General features: G+C 45.6%; 1 protein-coding gene across 1 annotated transcript in view; it reads left to right on the forward strand.

The window, feature by feature from the left end:
• The first annotated feature begins 154 nt into the window (after nt 1–154).
• The window catches only part of LOC144943033 (contactin-associated protein-like 2), a 146,601-nt gene continuing 127,830 nt past the window's right edge, over nt 155–18,925 (forward strand). The window contains exon 1 of the mRNA XM_078870202.1: nt 155–391. Coding sequence (XP_078726328.1) covers nt 307–391 — 85 coding nt within the window. The 5' untranslated portion in view covers nt 155–306. The remainder of the gene's footprint in view (nt 392–18,925) is intronic.

Genomic DNA, 18,925 nt, shown 5'->3' on the forward strand with positions numbered 1-18,925 from the left:
GTCCCCTGAGACCCTCCTCCTGCTCCCTCCTCCTGCTCCCTCCTTCTCCTCCTGCTCCCTCCCCTTCCTGCTCCCTCCACCCCCCCCCCCGCCCCCACTTGGTGCCGAGTCTGTGCGCGCCTGGCACAGGCGTGTGACACTCGGGGTGGGTAACGCAGAGGGGAGAAGCAGCAGCAGCAGCAGAAGGTAGGAGGAGGAGGAGGAACGGGGTGGGGGTGTCGAGACGAGAGAGTGGAAGGCGGCTGGAACAAGAGGACACAGCCACCACGCACAGACTTGCCTGGGACAGGCAACGCAACAACAACAATGTGCCCGCTGCTGGGGCAGACGCTGCTACTGCTGCTGCTCCTCCACGTGTGCGCGCTCGCGAGCGGCGCGGCATCGTCCCCCGGTAACGACGGCGCTCACCTCTGCATGCTCTTGCTGCTGTTCGTGTTTGGTGTGTGCGCGCGCGTGTGGGTTGATGGCAAGTGCCTCGGGACAACCACGGCAGCCGTGGTTGCTGTGAACGAATTGGGGGGCACGCTCTACTACGCCTTGCGCAAGAGTAGCCCCCCCCACTCCACGCACGGAGCGGTCACACGCTTGTGCCGAAACGCCGATACAGCGGTAGCTGTGGAAGGAGATCGGGTTTGCTATTTGTTAGTGGTGTGCTGTGTGATTTAGTGGTGGGTTGCGGGTGTGTGCGTGCGTGTAGCCTTGAGTGAACTCATCGCGATGGACACTGCAGTGTTTGCCGTGTTGCTGTTGGTGCTCTCTTAGAACCCACGTCAGACGCAGAGTAATCAGTGTGCATGTGTTGTGTTGTGTGAGTAAATACAGCTCGCTATGTTTATAGTTCGTGCGTGTGTATATGACATCAGTGTATGCTACTACAGAGGATGACCGTGCATTGTTATAACAAAATAACTCGGCGGCGAGTTCAAGTGCGATCAATAAACCGCACACAGACACATTCACACACTTAACTTGGGCAGTGTGAATATTTCATTGCGTGAGTTATTCCTGTAAACACCACAACACGTCCGAAAACAACACGAAACAAAACAACGTGTGTAGTAGCCTCGCTCGCACTTGACAGTGTGCATTTTTTGTTGTTATGAGTCGTCTCACCAAAGGAAAGTTTATTGGACGTTTGATATTCGTTTGACATTGGCATCCACAGCACGAAGTCGCATCGTCGCAACCGTATTACGAGGGAAAGCGCTTGTAAACATGGGTGGCATCTACCACTGCTCTCGCTGGGAATTCTCACACAAATTTGCTGAAAACCAATTAAAAATAATAACTAACATCACATTCCCTCCTATTCCGCTTGGAATGGTGTAAGACGAAAGTGACCTTTGTTGCGAATGTCAGGCGAATTTAAAACGTCCAGCCAACTGCCCCCAGGGGCGTTGAGTCCTCGTCTCTCAGAACGTCCACGTGGGCCACATTGGCGGTTGGCTGCACGCGTCGCGTGAGTGACAGGGTGTCCGGGCAACACCTCGGCTGTGATCGCTTCGAGTTCCTTCTGTCATCCTGCTTCTGGGAAGATCACTTAAGCCGCCTCCCCCCCCACCACCTCCTTACGTTCAAACGCAACTTGAGCACACGAGGAATGGGGCGGACTTGGCAGCACCCCAAGCCGCGGCTCGTTGTCTCAATCATATAATGTGAATAATAACCGATGCTACCTGACACTGTAACACGTGGGTATATCGAAGCAATTAAAGATGTGCCGTCGAATAAACATCAGCTACAGCGTGCGGCTTGTAAAGCACGGGGGTTTTCGACGGTAATATCTCTTCTCTCTGTCTCTCTCTTTGCGCGCCTGGCCTGGGTTTAATCAAGACGAGTAGAATGTGGCCAACTACAGTTTGCATTCGTATTGCAAGTACTGACAGTACCGCCGCTCACGACAGTACAGAGACAAAGATCCCTCGTATAGCCTGAACAGACTGTTGGGGCAAATGCTGTTAGCGAGCACCTATTGAGGCCGCCAACGGCACACGAGGGGGTGGGTGGACAACACCAAGCCCGGCCGCCTTTGTCTCCCCAGTGGCGATGTTTACGCGTGCACACACCACTACTAACCAGTTAAACATATCCAATGCGCCTGTTCTCGTCAACATCGAGAGAGAGAGAAGCAAAGTTGATCCTGGATCGTGCTCGCTTGGATGGGCGGACCACCCTGCAATGAGCAGGTGTTAGTATGTGCTGCTGCGGGACCGCGTTATGCCCGGGGCAGAGAGTGAAGTGCTGATAGGCCAATTGTGAGTACTGGAAACCTCTGTTATATTGCGCCAGAAGATTATGCTCGGATATCACGAACCCGGCACTAAACCGGCGAGGTGCACATCCGACCAGTGGAGTGGCATGCAAGCGAATGGGGAGAATGCGCTTGAATGTGCGTGCATTGGGACGTGCGGAAAGGCAGTCTGCGTTGTTAACTCGACCGCGGAACGGAGAGGTGAATAACGACATTAAATATGAATTGACAATTTGCAGAGACCGGAGCTACTTGAGAGTGGTAGACAATTGCGTAAAAGCATTCCAATGTGCCGAAAGTGTTGGCAGAGCGCGCGTGTGTGTGTGTGTGTGTTTGATTTCTTGCGCGCTTGTGCTTGTGTGTGCTCAACTCTGTGTTTAGTTTTTTTTTTGTACATGCTCACTCCTGTATTTGCTTGTGTGCTCGTGTGTGTGTGTGTGCTTGCCATGTGTTTGTGTATATACATCATTCACTCCTGTGTGTGCTTGTGTGTATGTGTCTCTGTGTATTTTTGGTTCTTTCGGTAAAGTCACGTAGATAGAAAATAAAAGATAAATAATAAAAATAATACATTTTAAATCATAAAAGCAAAAAAAGAGCAAAAAAACACGACGTTTCGATCACAAAAACCACGCGGTCTTCGAATTCATTATTTAAAATGTTTTGCATCTTTTATTTTTAATATTTATTTTCTATCTACGTGACTTCACCGAAAGAACCAAGAATATTGATTCCTGCAGTCACGAAAGTTTTAAGTGTCTGTGTATACTCTTTGGTTCTTTCGGTAAAGTCACGTAGGTAGAAAATAATAGATCACGACATTTCGATCGCAACACAAGCAATCGTCATCAGGTGGGACAACCACAGTAAGAAAAAACTGCTGAAGTGTGTATGTTGCTAACCACCCACCCCCTCGTGTGCCGTGCCGGCCATCATAACAGCACTTGCCCCAACAGTCTGTTCTAGGCTATCGGCGGGATCTTTGTCTTGTGTATGTTCACACCTGTGTGTACTTGTGTTTATATGCTTGTCTGTGCGCTGGTGCTTATGACCATCTCCGGTTTGACGGCAGAGGTCTCACTCTGAATCAGTCGGGCGGCATTATCTTTTCATCGGCTGCGCAATGCAGTGTGGAAGCTACCTGGAATGTTTCTCCGCACGAAGCTTCGGGTCTTCTCGGCCACAGTCATGTCCTCCCCTCTAATGGAACATTTGCGCCGGTTAGAAACATTCAGACTGGCATGCCTACGATCCATTCTGGGCTTAACCAGGCTGGATTGTGTGAGGAGCTCACAAATCCTTGAAAGATTTGGACAAAGTCCCATCGGTGAGCTACTCCAGCAGGCTGCGTTGGCTGGGTCATGTAGCCCGCATGCCCAGCCACCGCATGCCCAGCCACCACATGCCCAGCCACCGCATGCCCAGCCACCGCATGCCCAGCCACCGCATGCCCAGCCATCCCATTGCCCAGCCACCGCATGCCCAGCCACCGCATGCCCAGCCACCGCATGCCCAGCCACCGCATGCCTAAACAGCTTTTGTTCGGTCGCATAGAGGGGGCTAAACGGGCACGACACGGGCTGGAAAAAAGATGGACTGATGCGGTACAGGAGGTTGTGGAGCTGAGTGGACTTGCCGACGACTGGTACCAGCAGTGTCAAGATCGGCCTCTATGAAGGGGGCTCGTAAAGAACGCTGCTACTGGGCAGGTGGAGGCAGTCGCCCTCCAGCAACAACGGATGGCAGAGAAGCGACAGCGACGCTCACAACAACGAGCGGAGCGCCAGGCGGATAAAATACAGCAACGTTGGCACAGTAGGGGGTACAGCCGGTGGTGCATCCCACGGTCATCTCAGTCAGCCAACCCATGGCACCTGCTGGGTCTGTCCCGAGACCCCCCTCTCAGCGAGCCTTTGACAACTTCACGTGGCCACAAAGTGCACCCAGCCTGGCACAGGCAACGTGGGGACGTCACCGTCACTTGCCGGCGAATGGCGGGGTTATTGATGTGTGCGCGCTCGTGTTTGTTCACTGCAGAGGTGTGTGTGTGTGTGAAGGAAGGCGTATGTGATGATGAGGTCGCGAGGTGGTCTATTTGTCTCTCTTTAATAAATCGATATTATCCCAGTAGACTTTGCGCACAGAGCTGTGTGCTGGGTTGTTGGACGGTATGAAATTAAAATCTGATGCACTCGGGATCTCTACAAAGGACACTGGCCTTTTGTGGATCATACTGCGATGTGTGCCGAGCATATATAGTGCATTCACACATCGAGTGTGTGTATACATGGTGCACTGTGGTTGTGCGCTCAGCAGGCTATGAGTGTGATTCCTGGACACCGCTAACATCAGTGACGAATTATATCTCACTCGGCCCTGAGCTTCCTACCCTTCACTAACCCACACTGCTCAGCGTGGTGAAGTATGGTCAAACTGCAGCCACGATCTACACCGTGTGTGAAGGCTTTTGATTCAGCAGTGGAGTGACAAAGTGATGTAACATTAAATTATATATCGTGCCTTAACACGTGCCTGCAAGTCCGCCTCTCTCGTCCATCTCTTGACGACTGAGTAGCCCGGAGGCAAATAGGAGGGGTCTTTATTCTCCAGTGCTTGAAGAAAGTGAAGAGTGTGTGTGTGTGAAGAGCTGCGATTTGTGGAAGTACTCGCCTTAATGTACCGAAGCTGGAAAATTTAGCCCGCCTAATCACGAAGATAAGTACAACAATGAGTAGTGCCTGCCTCCTAATCACGTGGGCTTCCTGGCTTTGAATGGAAGGGCATGCGGTCGCCAGTTTATGTCCAATTTCTGGGGGCATTTTTGATTTGAAAAAAAAGAGATCTCAAGTGTGCGAGAAGACACGTGCAGCTGACATTGATTACAACAGCAAGCGTTGCTGCCACCCAAATTTGTAATATCTGGTTATGGGCATTCTCGTCCGGGATGCTTAATGGAATATGCTTTAGTCACGAGTGTGATGTATTGATTTAGTGGAACATGCAGGGCGGGGTTGGGGCATATCAGAGTGTACGTGCAGGTCTGGTGCCTGCATGTGATTTGAACTCGAAATCGACTGTTTTACGGTTTGTTGGTGGCATGTTGCAGCATTTATGGTTTTTGTTCGGACCTGTGTTGAGTCACTGGAACAGCAACAGTGTATTTAATTTTCCGTGTACTGTACAAATGACTGTTCATCCTCATACTTGATGGATCAAGGCCACAGCAGGGACCGTATTTAGGAATAACGCAAAGCCTGATTACAGAAAAATCCTGCAAAAAAACTACAACTCACCCACGAATGTGGCAGAAAAACACGTACTTTCATCTCCATGGCGGGGGAAAGGATTGTGTAGGGAAATTGAAGTTTATAATCGAAAAAAAAAAGACTTATTCCTCTGGAGGACAGCCTTAAATCAATGCACATTCCCTGGCATATCAAAATAGGAGTTGTTGTCTATTACAAAGAAACAGCATAACCAATAGAAACATATATTTTGGAGACACGTTAAGCCACATGTGCATGGATATCATAGCAAGATGATGCTTTACATCTCTGAGATGCACAAGGACACCACTGGTGCTGAAACGACAACGCTGAAGGACATACTGTAACAAGTCGTGCAACAGCAGCCCGGTAAATAAGGAACGTTGGACGTTGGCCCAACGTTGACCCAACGTTGCATGGGCTGTTGTCTTTCCTCTAGGTCTCAGGGAATTTGAGCGACACTTGTTTGAAGAAAGTAAGAATTGTGTGAAGAGCTGCCATTTTTTCAAGGGTACTCGCCGTAAAGTAGCAAAGATGGCGAATATTGCCCGCCTGGTCACGAAGATCAGCACCCGGAACGTTGGACAAATGTGGCACGTTTACTGGGAGCTATGGACGCACTTGGGGAGGTGGAACGAGATGGATTCTGGTTGAAGAGGACTCGAGGCAAAACAATGTCAACGTGACACCTTCATACTCCAGTGTGCAGGGAATGATCGATGAGTTTTGGCAATCAATTATTATAAAACGGTCACAAGATATGCAGTCTTTGCCATATTAGGTTAATATTATAAAATAAACGAGTGCAAACAAAAATGAGTAATGCATCAAAGAGCACTCGAAATGCTGTGCCACAACGAGATCCACGCATTGTGGCTCCTTTTATGATGCCCTGTCTGGTAAGATAAAGTGTTGTCTGCTGTTCTCATATACCAGCAAAAGGTCGATCACTTGCTCTCCGTCTCCCGTCATCCCGCCTAGGCAGCAAAGCGGAAGGGGGAGGCACAGTGGGAAGTGCTGGGGTGAAGGTGAAACTGCAACACGCTGAGCACTTTGAGTACCATACACACGGCGAAGTGAACAGCGGAATTTACAAGGTTTTGTGACAATAACACAAGAGCTCTGTTTAGATATGGACCTCGCGATTTGGCTAACACCATTTATTAACACCATTGGAACCTCATTTGCCAGTAAAAATATGATAATTGGTTTTTTACCCTTCTATCTGGCATATTTGCAAACATTATGACTGCAGGTATTGTGGTCTATGTAAACATGACTCCTTGTAAAAAAAAAGGTGTCAGTTTTGTTGCCAGATAGAAGGGTAAAAAAACAATTATCATATTTTTACTGGCAAATGAGTTTCCAATGATGTAAATGCTTACCCCGAGCTCTCATACTCTGATGGTGCATTGTCTTTGAGTTGTGCGCCTTTTGGCGTCATCTGGTCCAACCATGTGAGACTAGGCTCTAAGGAAAGCTGTCTCGGGTGTGGACCAATCAACTTCAAGGACAGTGCACATTATCAGGTTTATGTTTTTTGTTTGCATTATGACTGCAGGTATTGTGGTCTATGCAAACATGACTCCTTGTAAAAAAAGGTGTCAGTTTTGTTGCTAGATAGAAGGGTACCATTTATTAAATTATGTATGTCTCTGGCATTGCTGCGATGCACCGTTGTGTGATCATAATTTGCTTGTGATCACTAGTTGTTGGCTTGATCGATAAAGCATCAATCATGCGTTCATTATCAATCAGCCGACCAATTTAAAGTCTTACAAGGATGTATTAATTTGTGTTATAATGGCTATATATTATTTCATAGTTGGTCCAATTACAGTAAATCTCTTCTTCAAACTGGACTAATTGGGGGAATAAACTTTATAGTTAAGGGGGGTGGAGTGTGTGGGGGTAGGTGGTGTCTGACATGCAGAAAATAATTGCATATCTTTTGAATAACTGCATTTAAATTAAACGTAAGTATCACGAACACATAACACTTACATGTCATGAACAGTGAAAAGCAAATTAATATTTACAATGTAGTAACAATTACAACATCTCTGCTTTAGCTAAATCTGAGTGACGTCAACATGAAGCAGAGGGGGAAGGCTGTTCGCTCAATATTAACGGTTGAAGATATTGTATGATGGGGCTGGAAGAATGTATTCGTTTATTTGTAAAGTAAACTTGAATAAAAAATATGTCAGAGCACCATGGGAGAGCATGTGGATGACCGAGGCATCGAGGGGTACGGGTTCACCAATCGCGTTAATCCAAAGCACATTTTCTGGTCTTGTTTTGTTTTTTTCTCCATACATTTTCCAAACACATTTAATTCATTCTTAATCAGTTGAACATGTTCTTTGGTTCTTTCGGTAAAGTCACGTAGATATAAAAAAATAAGTGAATTAAAAAAAACACTGATGTAGACTGAAGCCTGGTTCTTAATCTGAGTGAGTGTACTGGCAGTGTATAATTTAGACTGTAGCCTGGTTATTAAGTTTGGTGAGTGTACTGGCAGTCTATAATGTAGACTGTAGCCTGGTTTTTAAGTTTGGTGAGCGTACTCGCAGTCTATAATGTCGACTTAGCAATGGTTATTAGGCTGGGTGAGTGTACTGGCAGTCTATAATGTAGACTGTAGCCTGGTTCTAACCTGAGTGAGCGTACTGGCAGTCTATAATGTAGACTTATTCTTTGGTTATTTCGGTAAAATAATAAAAATAAAATAGAAAAATGTTTAAAACAAAAACCACGACGTTTCAATCACAATACAAGCGATCGTCTTTAGGAGGAAAGAGGGGGAGGTCACCGAAGGAAAACGTTTTTAAAGGTTTCAAAAAAGTTGGCGTGGCATAAGAACTCCGGTGGTGGAAGCACAGAACTTGCAGTGCCAACAAAACGTCCTGGCGTCAGAATGAAGTGGGCGGGCATATGTGCCCTGGGGTAAGGTAATGAGAAAACACAAATCATGTCTTGACTTGACCTGTGCTCCCTTGACAAGAGAACGCAAATCAAGTTATGACCCAAAGTGGTTGACATCTTTCCAAATATTGCTGAGTTTGTACCCATCTTCTCGGTTGAAATTATGTTTGTGTCTGTATATATGGATGGCTTCATGAACGAATCTTTGTTGATATCCATTGGGCTTGCAAAGTACCATCGTCTTAGAGAAGTCAATTTCGTGAGAGCCAGCCGCATTAAAACAATGATCAGCTATGGCAGAAGTATTGGTACTATCGTGTTTCAAATCTGCCTTATGCTCACGAACGCAGTCCGAGATATGTCGCTTAGTTTCCCCAATGTAACTGCTGCCGCAGATACAGCTTAGTTTGTAGTTGCCGGGATATTGCATGTCAGGGATCTGGTCCTTCACAGATGGGATCAGATCACGAATTTCATGTACAGTGTTACATTTTGTAAATCTTTTTGGTTACCCCTGCTTTGTATGGCAGGGTGATTTTTTTTTAAATTGGATCCTCAGATGGCTCCTTCCTCATGGTTGGGGTGATGGCTTTGCGGATTGTGTAGTCAGAGTATCCATTCGTCTTGAGAGCTTTGTGTACGTGTTTGAGTTCACTTGTTCGGTGTTCATGGTCGAATATACATTGAGCGCTATGGTGTAGAGTTTTGATGAGGAAATTCTTCTGGGATGGATGGTGGCGGGAGTCAGGTTTTAGGTAGGCATCAGTATGGGTTGATTTCCTGTAGACAGAATGGCTCATTGAGCCATCTGGTCTCTTTTTATTAGAATATCAAAGAAAAGTAGCTTGCCATCCTTTCTTACCTCCATGGTGAATTTGATGGCTGGGTGTATGGAATTGATGTGATTGAGGAATTGGTTCAGAGCCGGTCGGCCATGTGGCCAGATGACAAACGTGTCATCTACATACCTCTTCCACAAGGATGGACGTAGAGTGGATGCCTGGATGGCGTCCGTCTCAAAATTTTCTATGAAAACATTGGCCACAACCGGAGATAAGGAAAAACCCATTGGGGTGCCTTCAGTTTGTTTGTAGAATGTTCCATTCCAGATGAAGTATGTTTTGGTTAGGAAGTGCCTCACCAAGGCTGGTACATCAGCATTTAATCCTTGTTGGACCAAATCTTCAATGATTGCAATGGTATCGGGCACAGGGACTTTGGTGAACAAAGAAACTACATGGAAACTAACGAGTAAATCACCTGGGGACAGTGATATGTCCTTAATTGACAATACCAGGTGAGCTGAGTTAAGTACAGAAGAGGTGGTCTTACCAGGGAATGGCTGTAAGGTCTCAGACAGATATTGGACCAGTTTGTAGGTGGGTGAGCCAATGGTGGAGACGATGGGACAAAGGGGTGTACCTTTATTATGGATTTTTGGTAAGCCATATAATCCGGGTGGTCTAGCAGCAGAAGGTTTTAAGGAAAACCGTTTGTTCTGCTCAATTAATGAAGCTGAATCAGTGATGATAGATGGACTCGTCCATCTGACCAATTGCCAAATCGCTGTCCGTGGTGCTGACGTTAAGAAAAAACCGCCACCTTTTTCAAAATTTCTTGCTATGGATTTCACACCTGATGACGATTGCTTGTGTTGCAGTCGAAACGTCGTGATAATTTTATTGTTTAATATTTTTATTATTTTATTATTTCCCTTCTACTTGACTTTACCGAAAGAACCAAGAATATGAACCAGGCTACAGTCTACAATAGTGTTTTTTTTAAATAATTGTTATTTTTATTTTTTTTATTTTTATCGACTTAAATTATTATTTTTTACATGACTTTACCGACAAAACCAAAGAATATGAATTCCTGCAGTCACGAAAGTTTTAAGTCAATTGAACATGCTTTTTTCCCACGTAACAATAATACCGTCCTAAAAGAGAGCTTTGTATTAACAGCAATGTAATCGGTGAAGCTGTGACCACCTTGCATGGAACGCCTGCAGCTCAATTAGCACGCAAACAGTATGCCTAGCTGAAGTCTTATAGCTTTTCAGTGTAACAACAACAACAACAAAAAAGTTAATTTGTTAAATTTCTGGCAGCCTTTTCAGCCATGCTCCAAATTTTAGATTATTCGAGTTCAGCTTAGAGAGGTTTACATGCCAAAAAAGTTTTACGCCCCAAAAAATATAGTTTTTATACTCTACATTTGTTTTAAAGGAAGCAACTTGTGTGCTGTAGACAAGTAATTGTTTTCTGGAAGCGAGTTTGGGAAACCGAAAAGTACTGTGTACAAAGACAAACTCAGTGTTCAGCATTTGACAGATCTTGTGTTTATGTTCTTGCTATGCAAGGGCCTCAAGAGTTGGCTAGGCAAGGAATAAAGAATATGCTGCAGCTTTGGAAATAAGCAGCATTGCCCGCGGTGACCATAACACGGTTATAGTTCCATCCCCCCATTTAATATTAAATTACCTGCTGATCTGTCCGAGCAGTCCTGGCGAAAGAGTCGGTGTGGTCCCTGCTGGCAATTCATAACGCGCACATTGGAGCCCAGCGAGCGCGAGAGTGCTTTGCGTGCCGCGCAAGTTTGAAGCGCTCCGACAAGCCGTCGATGTTTCAGCTCCGTGGCACAAACATAAAGTCCCCCTGACCGATGGCAGACATTTTTTTTTTGCGCTGCATTATTTAACTTGCCGAGTGGCAGAGGGAGGGAGGGGGGGGGTGTATCCGAATGGTCAGCGACGATTGACGTAGACGACGACCTAAATTAGTGCGCTTTGATGGCAAACATTTATTTAGATGGCGATTGATATCATTAAGAGTGACATGCATTTTTGATGAAGGAAGCAATCGGTGCGAGCTGGTTTGAACGCATCCTCGGTGTGAAAATGTGAAGCGTACTATAGAATACACTAGGCAGTTATGACCTCTTGTGACCCGTGTGCAGTTTGAAGTCCGGCACCAAATCATCCAAGAGTTGATATTAGAGGAGTGCGCATCTGACGTCGACGCCATGTTCAAGGGAGCGGTTTCACACTGCACTTTTGCGGCTATTACTGAATTTGTGCTGAGCTGACAAATAGCTGCCACCATAATTGTCACCACTGCACACTCTTCAACACTGAGCTTTGCTGTACATCTATGAACAATTGATGCAGCTTCTACTGTGACCGCTGGCGCTGTATAGCGGAGAACATAAAGGACGTATCATCGTGAAATGCAATCAACTCGTAAGATGCAATTAAATGAACGGATTCGCGAATAAATCGGAGATAAGTTCGCTTATAGGGCATCGGGATGGTGTGATAGCGCAGTGCTCCGCACACTGCGCCACGAACTCCTTGAGCCTGAGTTTCATTCCTAGCCGTGGCTAACGTGAGTGGTGAGCGATACCTGAAGCAAGTCCTTCTCTCCATCTTTCACCAACCCACACCGATCGGCACGTCGATGCGTGCACGTTGGACTTCCTTCGCACCGTACGCAGCCAACCGTGCTCATCGGAGGTGCGGGGGAAGGAAAGGAACTACAGTCAAACACCCCTACAACTGATATGGGGGGGAGGGGGAGCTCTTAAATTGCTGTTATAATTGTTGAACAATCTTGATTTGAAGCTTTCGTGACTGCCGGAATCCATACTCTTTGGTTCTTTCGGTAAAGTCACGTAGTTAGGTAAAATATATTTATTTATAAATTAACTTAATTTGTTTCTTATAACTACGTGACTTTTACCGAAAGAACCAAAGAGTAGTAATCGTTGAACATTATATAAACATTTTTTTACATCATTAAACAGGGTATTTTTTTGACAAACGGATTACGAAAGGATGAGGGAAGGGTTTAACATCACGGGCGGCTTTCACGTTGAGATGGGGACCCTGTGAAAAGCATTTCCATTGTCATTTTAAATGTCCCGTGCAAGTCCATTACTTGTGTTGCAGTGAACAATTTCTCCTCTCAACACCTTACACATATTGTTGCGTGCGAACTAATAAGACGTATATTTACTGCCCAATGTAAATCCACTGCTGGATGAAGGCCTCCCCATGCCACGTCGTCAAGGGGGCAGCCGAACTTGATTTCTCTCCAGCTTGGCGGTGCCGGCCAGATTCACGTCCTTGACGTCTTTGCCGCCTGATTATTTCGAACCTCAAAAGCGCAGGGCGACAAGGACGTTCGCTGCGAGATTAAGTCTCAGCTCACTTCTAATGTAGCAGCAGCAGCAGCAGACCAGTCACCTCGATTATTTTTTTTTGGGCCACCTTCACCAGGACAGAAAGAGACGATGCTTGAGCTCAAGCTGGGCTAAAGCCGCCTGGATTTTTTTTTTAAAGAACCTTGGACAGAAGGGAGGAACCTGGCTGCCAGGCATTCTAACTCCACTGCCCTGCCAAGCGACAACATTCCAGCAACATTGTGGAAGGGAAAACGTCATTGCCCCTCTGAAACCAGACCGCACAGCCAAAACATGTACTGCCCAATCTCCGTACTTTGTGCCTGATACAAAGTGTCTAATCCTCCAAAGGATTGTGCCTAAGATTGAGATCACCATGCCAAAGGAACAAGGGGGCTTTTGGGACGGCAGAAGCTGCTTGGACCAACGAGCAGCAGTCCTCGTTGTGCACATGGAGGCAGGTTCCAACGCCACTTAGAAACCGCCACAGCCTTCGCAGACCTCATTTCTGCACACTATGTGCGAACACGGGCTCATGTACAAACTCTCCCCAACAATGTAAGATTTGCAGACAAATGCGCGTCTTCACTCCCAATATGTGGAGCAAACGCTATCTCTGCATTCTCCTCTTTGGGGCACAGAAGGTCGGTACTGGGTCAAATAATGGTTCTAGATTTGAAGCTTTCGTGACTGCAAGGATTCATATTCTTAGGTTTTTTCGGTAAAGTCACGTAGGTAAAACATCAAAATTAATAAAAATAAAATAAAATAAAAATCACGACGTTTCGGAGGCAACACAAGTTTCCGAAACACAAGAGACTTGTGTTGTCTCCGAAACGTCGTGATTTTTATTTTATTTTATTTTTATTAATTTTGATGTTTTACCTACGTGACTTTACCGAAAAAACCTAAGAATATCAAATAATGGTCTACTGCAAATTCCCGCTTTGGTCACGATACACGCGTAAGCGACATGACGGACACAATCTCCAAAATGCTCTGATGACAATGATCTGGCCACTCAACACAGCAGCGACCTCAGCACAGCGGGACAGACTCCCTGTGAAATAACTGATTAAGACTTCCTTCATTGGTGGCTTTGGCCGAACAGCAAGACAGTATTGCCAGCCTTCCATTGCCACAACAAGTGAACAGTGAGATCATTTAATGTGACATTCTGCGGTTTGCAAAAGTGAGCCACAGGCAATCTTACGCGGATATGCCACGGCAGACGTGGACACCAACTCCAAAAGTTGAAAGATAAAATATTTCCCGAAGCCATCAACTGCATTTAAAATCAAATTTGGAGGCTGCTGAGTAAGGCTGCTTATAATTGATATTCCAATCATGTCTTTACAAATGACTTTGCTCAGTACTGGTTGGTAAAAGGGGGATGCCAAGGACTGGTACAGGAATATCTTGCCACCGGTTTCATCGATGACTGGGAATTACATTGAAGCCTCGTGGCTCATCGCACAGTGTGTTAACTACGGCACATCGTGTTGTATATAAAAAAAAAATCCCCCTTTAGTATTCAACCCATACCAACTGTTTTTGAGACCAAAATCACTGCCTGGGTGTCAATGCCAAATTGTTTGTATGGTGCTCCAAATTGCTTCGTGGCCTGGGTGCCCTACCATAGCCCTGCCACCCGAGTCTGTCGAGCTGCATGAAACAAACACAGCCCACGTGGTGTGCCAAGGTGCCCCGAGTTGTGTGTTGATGCTCACTGAGTAGAATCCTCTTCCCATGTTGTACCTTCTATCACAAGTCCCCTTGTGCAATAGATCATTATTATTATTCATGTTTACGCCGGCCATAAATAATTTGTGTGAAGGTGTACCAGTGTGGCTCATTTCCCCCATCGCCCGTGGTGAGAATATTCTGAGAAGTCTGTAACCTTTTTGCGTGTGTGAACATAGCGGGCAGTGCTCTCTGTAGGAGGTGATTTTTCTCCGGGTCCTCCGGTTTTATCCCTCCACATTTCTACGTGATAAGCCACTTCATTGAGCTGTCCTTTGCGGTCAGGTCTCTTCTGAAAAAGAGCTATATAGCTCAGTGGGCCTTAACTGGTAAAATATGAAAAGTTTTTCAACTATGGATTCTGGGTGAAATGGAAACGGCAGGCATTGGGAGGTGGGTAAGGGTCCGGTGTAGACTGTGTGTACCTTGGGGCAGATGCCAGCAGCCGATTTGAAGCTGAACACCACTTATCTCGCTGCGGCGCTGTAGAGCAAAACGAAAACGGTTAAAAACGCAATATGTGGTGCTCGTGTATGACGTGGTCACTTGACAGGAACGTCTATTGGGACTGGGTTTGGTGTTAAAAAGCCAGGAATCATGTTCAGTGGGTTGTGTGGAGAATGGCAATCTTTAATTAAGGCTTAGATGGTCCGTCTTTGTCTTGGTTAACTCTGTTGTCTTGGCGCTGGGGGAGAATCTTTGAATTTTTCTCTCATTTTTCGATACTTGGATTCGTAATAATCCCACACAGCAACCCTTGTGGTATTTTAAAAGGGCAAGAATGCGCTTTAGAATTTCTACCAAGCAGGATTTTTTTCACCCCGCTCTGGTCGGGTAGACGTAAATATTTGATTAAATTCATATGTCATCACATGTGGCAGCATAAAGTAGTTCAACTCTGAAATAATGTTTTGGTCCCAATCAAGAGGTGGAGAAAACGGTGTGAATACCTTTTGTATTGCGCCAATGGGAAAAACACACTCATACATTATTAATGCATCTTCATCATTGACAAATGAACTACTTGTTTTGATCAATACCTTTGAAGAAAAAAAAAACACTTAATAAACGTTCGAGAATTTTGATTTCCAAAATAAACATTCGCATTTTTCATGAAAAAAAAACTGCCTGCAAAATTATATGAACAAATTAATGTCTATAATAGAGTTTTTTTTGGGTTAGATCGCTTAAATATATAAATGTGTCGTTAAAACCCGCCACCACCCGACACAGCTAACTAGTAAAGGTTGTCACGTAAACAGAACGTGGCCAATTCGTCACTAGTACAACACACCGGTGTGTTGGAGAAGCAAGCCACAACATTGACATTCTGTGTTCGACGTTTCGCCAGATTTGTGGAGAAGTCTGACTGTTTCGATCCGTATATGGTGGCGTAGATGTGGTGACCACGCAGATGCGCTCTTGCACAATGTGTGGGGGGGGGGGGGGTTACTGAGTCAACGTACATTATGCATGTGCATGAAGCGAGCCCTTTCAACTTGTCCTTCCTGTCTATGGTGTTTATTAAAATAGCCCGACCAACGGTAATCCCTATTGAAGTACGCTGCCCTTTGTAGGCATGCATTTAATTAATGTATTATTTGATGATTCGCTTCCACGCAGCACTGAGGCGGTCGCTATCTGAACGGTTAAAGTTATGTTGAATTCTTTCAATTTCGATCGATTATCTAATTAGTCTTGGCCAATAGTAGCTAGTTTTGCATAACACTTCAACATTATCAAAATCAATTGAGTGTCCTTGTTGGCACGCGTGTTCTGCTACTGCTGACAGTTGTATTTGGAGGTATTTAATATTTCTCTGATGATCTCTTAGTCTCGTGCTGATCATTCGTCCTGTTTGCCCAACATAACATTTGCCACACGTGCAGTTAATCCTATACACACCATCTGTTGATAGCTTCGGTAATACATTTTTGTACCACATATTAATTTTGTAAGACTTCTCCACAAATCTGGCGGTCGCCTGATGAAGCTAGTTGTAATTACTGGCGAAACGTCGTACTCATATTGTAAATGTTGTGGCTTGGCTCTCCAACACACAACCGGTGTGCTGTACTAGTGAGGAATTGGCCACGTTCTGTTTACGTGACAACCCTTACTAGTTGGCTGTGTCGCGTGGTGGCGGGTTTTAACGACACATTTATATATTTACGCGATCTAACCCAAAAAAACCTCTATTATGGATGATATTGGTCGCGAAAGCCTACGTGTTAAAATGAGTGTCTCCTTGCAAAACTCTCCCTCATGCTTATTCAGAATGTGTGCCAATAGAGTCAATCATTTCCCCATGTCGTCTTTAACAGACTGTTGGGGCAAGCTCTGTTAGTAAGCACCGGTGTTAGCCCGTCATGGTGCAGGAAGGGGTTGTGTGGCTATCACCACTCCTGGCCGCTTTTGTCTCCCTTGTGCTGATGTTTTACACACCACACCAGGCACTAATTTGAGGCCGAGTCGACCTAGGAGAGGCCCATAACGGGTTCAGATCTCACCGCGCGATTGATGATGGCCGTCTCCGAGAATCAAACTGAAGTCCAGTGGGATTGTGGCACCAACTACGACACTGATGCTCTATCCATGTTCAGTAGACACACGTAGCATAATTATGGACAATTTCCTCACTCTTAAATGTTAACTGGATATGGCCTCTGTTGCAACGCAATCGTACGGGTGACCTGTGGGCTCATGTGAGCGCGCATCGAGATTGCACGCGTAATTACTGCCGTGTATGAATTGTTAATGTTTATGTGTACGTTGGGAGGCTGGTGAACATAACGGCCGATGCTGATAGTCAACACAAACGTTTTGGCATAAAGCATTTTTTTCAGCGCAGTTAATCAATGTATGACATGAAATAAAATCAATAATTGCACATTGCGTACCATTTAATTATTATAATAATATGACTGATTTGCCTTTCAAATATCAGCTGATGAAGCAGAAACACTCTTAATAATCGGTGTGCAATCAACCCTGACGAGCAAAGTTGAAGACGTGTCTTTGCCTGGGTGCCAAATTTCACGATCCGTGTGGCTTAGTAAGCAGACTCCTCGTTCTTTTGGAGGGGACAGCCCAGAGGTCGCAACCGGGTACCCGATACCCGTACCCTACCCGATACCCGGCTACCTGTACCCGGCCGGGTACGGGTACGGGTAGCCGTATGCGACCCTGGTGCGGCCGGGTACGGGTACGGGTAGGCCGTGAGTCACTGGTGAGTAACCGTTTGTCACTCATTTCGGGTAGAGTACGGGTACGGCCGGGTACGGGTACCCATTTGCGACCCTGGTGCGGCCGGGTACGGGTACGGGTAAGGAATCAAAACCCGTTTGCGACCTCTGGGACAGCCTGGGTTGCCCCGACCCCACCTCAAAGCTACATTGGCAGCCTCACACTGAACCTAAATGACTGTCTTGTCAATTGTGTACTGTGTGAGCATAAGCTGAATGGCATCGTTACTGTCCTGATTAACAACGCCTTCATCTTCAGCCATGATCAAGCCACTGCTGGATGAATGCCTCCCCAAGCCAACACTATCAAAATTCACGTGATGCAATAATCCACGAAGCTCCTGCACACAAGCTGATTTATTTTCGTCATTCTTAGCAAACAATGTCTTATGAATAAAATATATATGTTTAGAGTGTTGGAGCTAATGATGACTTTTTTTTCTGAATAGTGAGGGAGTGCAAGCATGGTGACACATTTGGACACAATGTTGTGCAATGTGTTCCAAGGCGAGGCGGAAATTGGAAGAACATTTGATGTGCGGTATCCAAAAAGCGCCTTCATAAATAATAGCAAGCTCGGCAAGCCGGGATTTAACTGCAAAAATAAGTGTGTACATGGACAGATGCATACAAATGATGGGTGCACATGCTAGGCGTGTGAGCCTACACCCACATACTTACTTTCTGAAGCACGTGTGATAGTCAAAAATGCATATTTAAAAATATTTTGTTGTCATGATCATCCAAACACTGCACAGATTTCGAAAGTGGTATTGGTAAGTTGTGTAGTAAATTCCATATTGATGGATAAATGGACAGATTAGATGGACAGATGGATTTAATATTCTCAGGCATATAATTTTTGTTTAGCCTATCTTCTCTCTGAGAAGTTTAATATCTAAGTTGAAAACCATGAATTAAGAAAAAAAAACTGTCTTCGTTCTGCAATATTCGAGCGGCGTGTTCTTTGGTCGGCGAGGGAGCAGCTCCCGTTTGTCAATTAAGCTGGATTTTGTTGGTGGCGCCTTTCGTTCACAAGAAGTGAGGCTCGCTGAGTATCCACCAACACATTACACATAAGCCTGCTTTATTTCAACTGGGTTTGTGGAGCGTAACCTTTAAGAGCTTTGGCACGATGGCACCTCTGTCTGCTCTGCCTCTGGGACCTCCCCTGCTGCTGCTGCAGATCCTCCAGGCTGGCTTTCCACCATGTGTGGTCGACGGGAAATCAAATCAAATCATAAGGGTGTCGAGCGGTACGGGCCCGTGATCCAGCACTCTGTAGGCAAGGGGTTAGTGGATCCCGGAGC

The sequence above is a fragment of the Lampetra fluviatilis genome, chromosome 2 (assembly GCF_964198595.1).
Source record: "Lampetra fluviatilis chromosome 2, kcLamFluv1.1, whole genome shotgun sequence".
NCBI classification, from domain to species: Eukaryota; Metazoa; Chordata; class Hyperoartia; order Petromyzontiformes; family Petromyzontidae; genus Lampetra; species Lampetra fluviatilis.